This window comes from Conger conger, chromosome 1 (assembly GCF_963514075.1).
Source record: "Conger conger chromosome 1, fConCon1.1, whole genome shotgun sequence".
Lineage (NCBI taxonomy): Eukaryota > Metazoa > Chordata > Actinopteri > Anguilliformes > Congridae > Conger > Conger conger.
The window spans coordinates 19,496,002-19,499,952 of NC_083760.1; the positions used below are offsets into that span (position 1 = coordinate 19,496,002).

Sequence of the window (3,951 nt, forward strand, 5' to 3'; positions counted from 1 at the left end):
AGTCAGGATATTTTCCTGTACAGTACACTGTGTATCAACCATTTCCAAAATCATTGAGCGCCTCCTTAACAGTGGATAATTTACGATTCATTTAAGACATAAAAGCCCTTACTCGCTGAGAAACTATCCCTTGACAAAAAAAGCCCTTCACTATCAACAATTGCTCAAAACTGGTAAATTGAGCACAAGGGAAAAAGTAATGTGAGGATTGAAATGGAAGACACCACTGAATACAAATACAAATGAATTTTTAAAACAGAAAATTCATTGTGTATGCGTGGAAAGAATGCTAGTGTACAGTAGTTGTTATTCGTCCATGCAGTTCATGAGAGATTGACACAACATTATTAGCCAGTAGGGGACAAAGGATGCTGCATCATTTCTGTATTACTTCCTAGTGTTTGGGATTAACTGTTGCAATTGGTGTCATGCAGAGGTAAGTCTAAAGGGTAATAAATAGAAATGATCCTCATAGCAGACCAACAGACTTGATTTAAAGACAAGCTGTCTGGAACCGGATGGTGAACAGTAATTAAGATGGGACCCTAGGGCTGATTTCTCACCTGCACCGTGGGACCTGATTTGGGTCCTGGATCTGTCATGCTGCGTTTTTAATTAACAATTGAAATTGGACTATGGTACCAAGGCCACAGCAAGGCTGTCCTTTGGGTTTTTGATACTGTTTGCATTTCCACACTCCATACACATGGTCAAAATGATTCATTCATGAGGAATAAAAGGAATCACTTAAACTATGTTTTAACAGTGGGCGCTGTGTCATCACCTGAAAAACTGGACAGAGTCTAGATCCCGCGTCTGCATTCCCACTGTGGCTGCAATTCAATAGAAGTGCACTCTGCATGTGAATGCACTGAAAAATAGTATATTTCTTTCACTGTAGACTGCAATGCAGAAGAGAACCTCTCGGCAAGTTGTGGTCTCCCTCAAGCAAAGGAAATGGAATCGCTCAACAAGAGTCCTTGTCACTAAATTAGGGAGATCAAAGTGATCTGTAGCCGTCGGAGCACCAGATACCCTTGAATGGGTAAAAGCAAATGCATGAATGTCTGGCCAGATAACAAGGTGCAATACTGCAGAGACACAACCAGCCAGACTGTCATTTATCACCTGAGGGTTTTTTGTGCTCTCAAGAGTTTGGATAATAAAGATCTACAGATGTGCTCTAAAAGAATTTCTAATATATAAAATACATTTCCATAAGACTGTGTTGGGGGTTTGGTGTGCGTTGCACTTCTACTTTGTATATATGTGGCAGATCACTTGACCTTTCAAGCTGAAAATATCAAAGTAGCTATTTTACTGATTTATTAAAAGATCCCTAGATGCAAATCCCATTGAAACAGAAAGGTTTCCTTGGAAACAGAGATTCATTTCAGCCATTCTCTTTTCCAGGTGTTTACCCCTTCAGATCAGCCGGCATGAAAAACACATACTATGTTTTTCTCCACGAGCAATTATTCAGTTACAAACAGCACGTATTCCCTGCTGGCAAAGAAGTGGAGAGGTAATTCTGAATGGATGCTGGAGCAGGTCCTCGGATAGCTGTTTCCTTGGCAACTCGAGGAGGGAGTGGAGAGCCGGTGTAGGTATAAAAAGCCGGGCACTGCTTCTCTCAGACTCATTCAGAGCTCGATACGCTCCCTCGCTGCATCCCTCCCTGCATCCCTTGCTCAGCACAGATAAACAGTGAGAGCTCACCTTCTGAAGTTGCACTCATGCTCCGACCAAAGGACTTGTGCCAAGGCTCGGGCACCAAGACGTTCCTCGATGCCATGCATGGCGGCAAGGTGCACCTGGCACGATTCGTCCTGGACGCCTTGGATGGGCGCATCATCAACTCCAAGACGGAGAACAGCCGCACCCCTCTGATGTTCGCCGTGTCCCTGCCGGAGGCTGGACCAAGGTTGAAGTTCATGCGGCTGTTGCTGGAGAAAGGGGCGGACGTCAACTGCCAGGACGAGCACGGGCGCACTCCACTGAGCCTCGCCTGTGAGCTGGGGCACCTGGACTCCGTCAAGCTCCTGGTGCAGTTCAACGCTGACCCCGAGATCTCTGACGTCTGGGGAAACAATGCCCTAATGTATGCTGCCTACGCGGGCCACAGCCAGGTGCTCGAGTTCCTAGTCCGGGCGTTTAAGAGGCTGGGCCTGCAACTCGACCAGACCAACCGGGCAGGGCAGTCTGCAATTCAGGTTGCCGATTTTTATGGACACAACCTGTGTGTTGAAGCCCTGAATATCCCGTGGAAGCGGTGCTCAGGTTTGGATAATTCTCTTGTGGACGCCTACCTTGGGAGGGACGTTGGAGGAGACCAGCGGCGACCGAACAGACTATCGAAGCAGGTCCTGGAGAAGTTCACCCAGCAGTTCCACAGCAAGTGTGAGGACCACTTGCCTGCGGTGTTTCAGAGGCAGCTGAGGGTTGGGGAGGGCGGCGGTGTCAGGAGACGACAAAAAGGTCCCAACCAGTCTCCAGACGGGAACGGACAACACCAGTTCAATCATTCGCAAAAGCTTTTCAGCATGGATGACCAGGATACTGTTTTCACAGCCAGGCAAATACAAAACAGCAAGCAGTGGGACAAGAGAGGGGGGGCTAAAACACAGGAACAGCATCCACTGTCATGCCAGGAAGATGGGAACAAAGCCAGAGAAAATAAACAGCGGGCCCAGGAGACAGGTCCAGTATTGGGTAAAGCAAAGTCCTTCAACCTAGACCATCTGACACGAAGAAAACAGTCATACCAGGACGATATGTCTGATGCATCTCATTCCACTGTTAGAATAAAGAGAGGGTCGTTGCAGGATGATCAAGCGCTGATGAGGAAGAATCAGGAAGACACAGAATTTAAGAAGCGCTCTAGCCTACCCCAGAATGGGCGCCAGGACAAAATCCTCTACCATAGAGAGGAAATTGCGCCAGGGAGGATCCCGCTGCGTCCCCCAGGATTCACCGGACTGGGAACGAGATTACTGCGGCGATTTACGGCTCCCGAATTTCTGAGACTGGTAAAGGACTTTCCCTCCGACTCAGAACATGGAAGAGGGAAGATATCTCGGTCCGAGACATTCCCTCTTACGTCTACACACCTGAAAGTCAACAGTCAGCCGAGCGTTGACAGTATCAGTGGAGTGACCTGTGAATTTGAAAGCAATGGCGCACGTCGTCTTGCTCTCGTTTAAGGGGAAAACCTTTTTACATTAGAAAATCAAACATGTAACCGCTTTTGCATCGTACCAAATTTTATTATTTGCTTTTGGCAGTGTCCTAAATAACTGGTCGTATTAATACAAAACCGTTTAAATAATATTTGTTTCGTGTAAAGAAAGCTATATCCTGTATAACTTATTTTAACTTATGAAACGCTCCGATTATTATGACAAAAAACTGTATGCCACTGGCATTTATAAACATCTGTACTGTGGTTTGACATAGGCTACGTCCTGTTTTCTTATGTGCACTTTTTCTGATGTATCGAACGCATTATTACCATACATGTTATCTTAATGTAAATATATGACATTTAATTTAGCCTACTGATACCGCACTTTCTTTGCTACAATTTCTGTCCGAGGGAATGCATTAAAGAAACAACATATTTCTGCATAACTCTGGTATTCGTTTACACTTTGTCTTGACTCTCACATTGTTCTCACATCCTTATTTGTCTATATTTCTTGTTCTCACCATGAAATACATTTCTTCACAGTAAAGGTATCAGTGTTTATTTAACTCTAGCGTTTATTTCAGTCATATGTGGATCAGATAGTCGAGTGTACTCCCTCATAGCTAATTCAAGCATTTAGTGTGCTGGTTAAGCGCAAAGAATAGATTATCCTTAGAACATTAACTGGAGACATTCGGGAAAAACTGCTGGATAACAATTATGATTTGACAGAAACAAATAGAAACACTTCACAGTTGTTGCAG

The 3,951-nt window shown here is 45.0% G+C and overlaps 1 protein-coding gene across 1 annotated transcript; it reads left to right on the top strand.

The window, feature by feature from the left end:
• The first annotated feature begins 1,661 nt into the window (after positions 1-1,661).
• LOC133108323 (ankyrin repeat domain-containing protein 63) lies at positions 1,662-3,630 on the top strand. The gene has a single exon (XM_061217798.1). The coding sequence runs from the start codon at positions 1,737-1,739 to the stop codon at positions 3,201-3,203; it is 1,467 nt and encodes a 488-aa protein (XP_061073782.1). The 5' UTR covers positions 1,662-1,736; the 3' UTR covers positions 3,204-3,630.
• Positions 3,631-3,951: the final 321 nt, after the last annotated feature.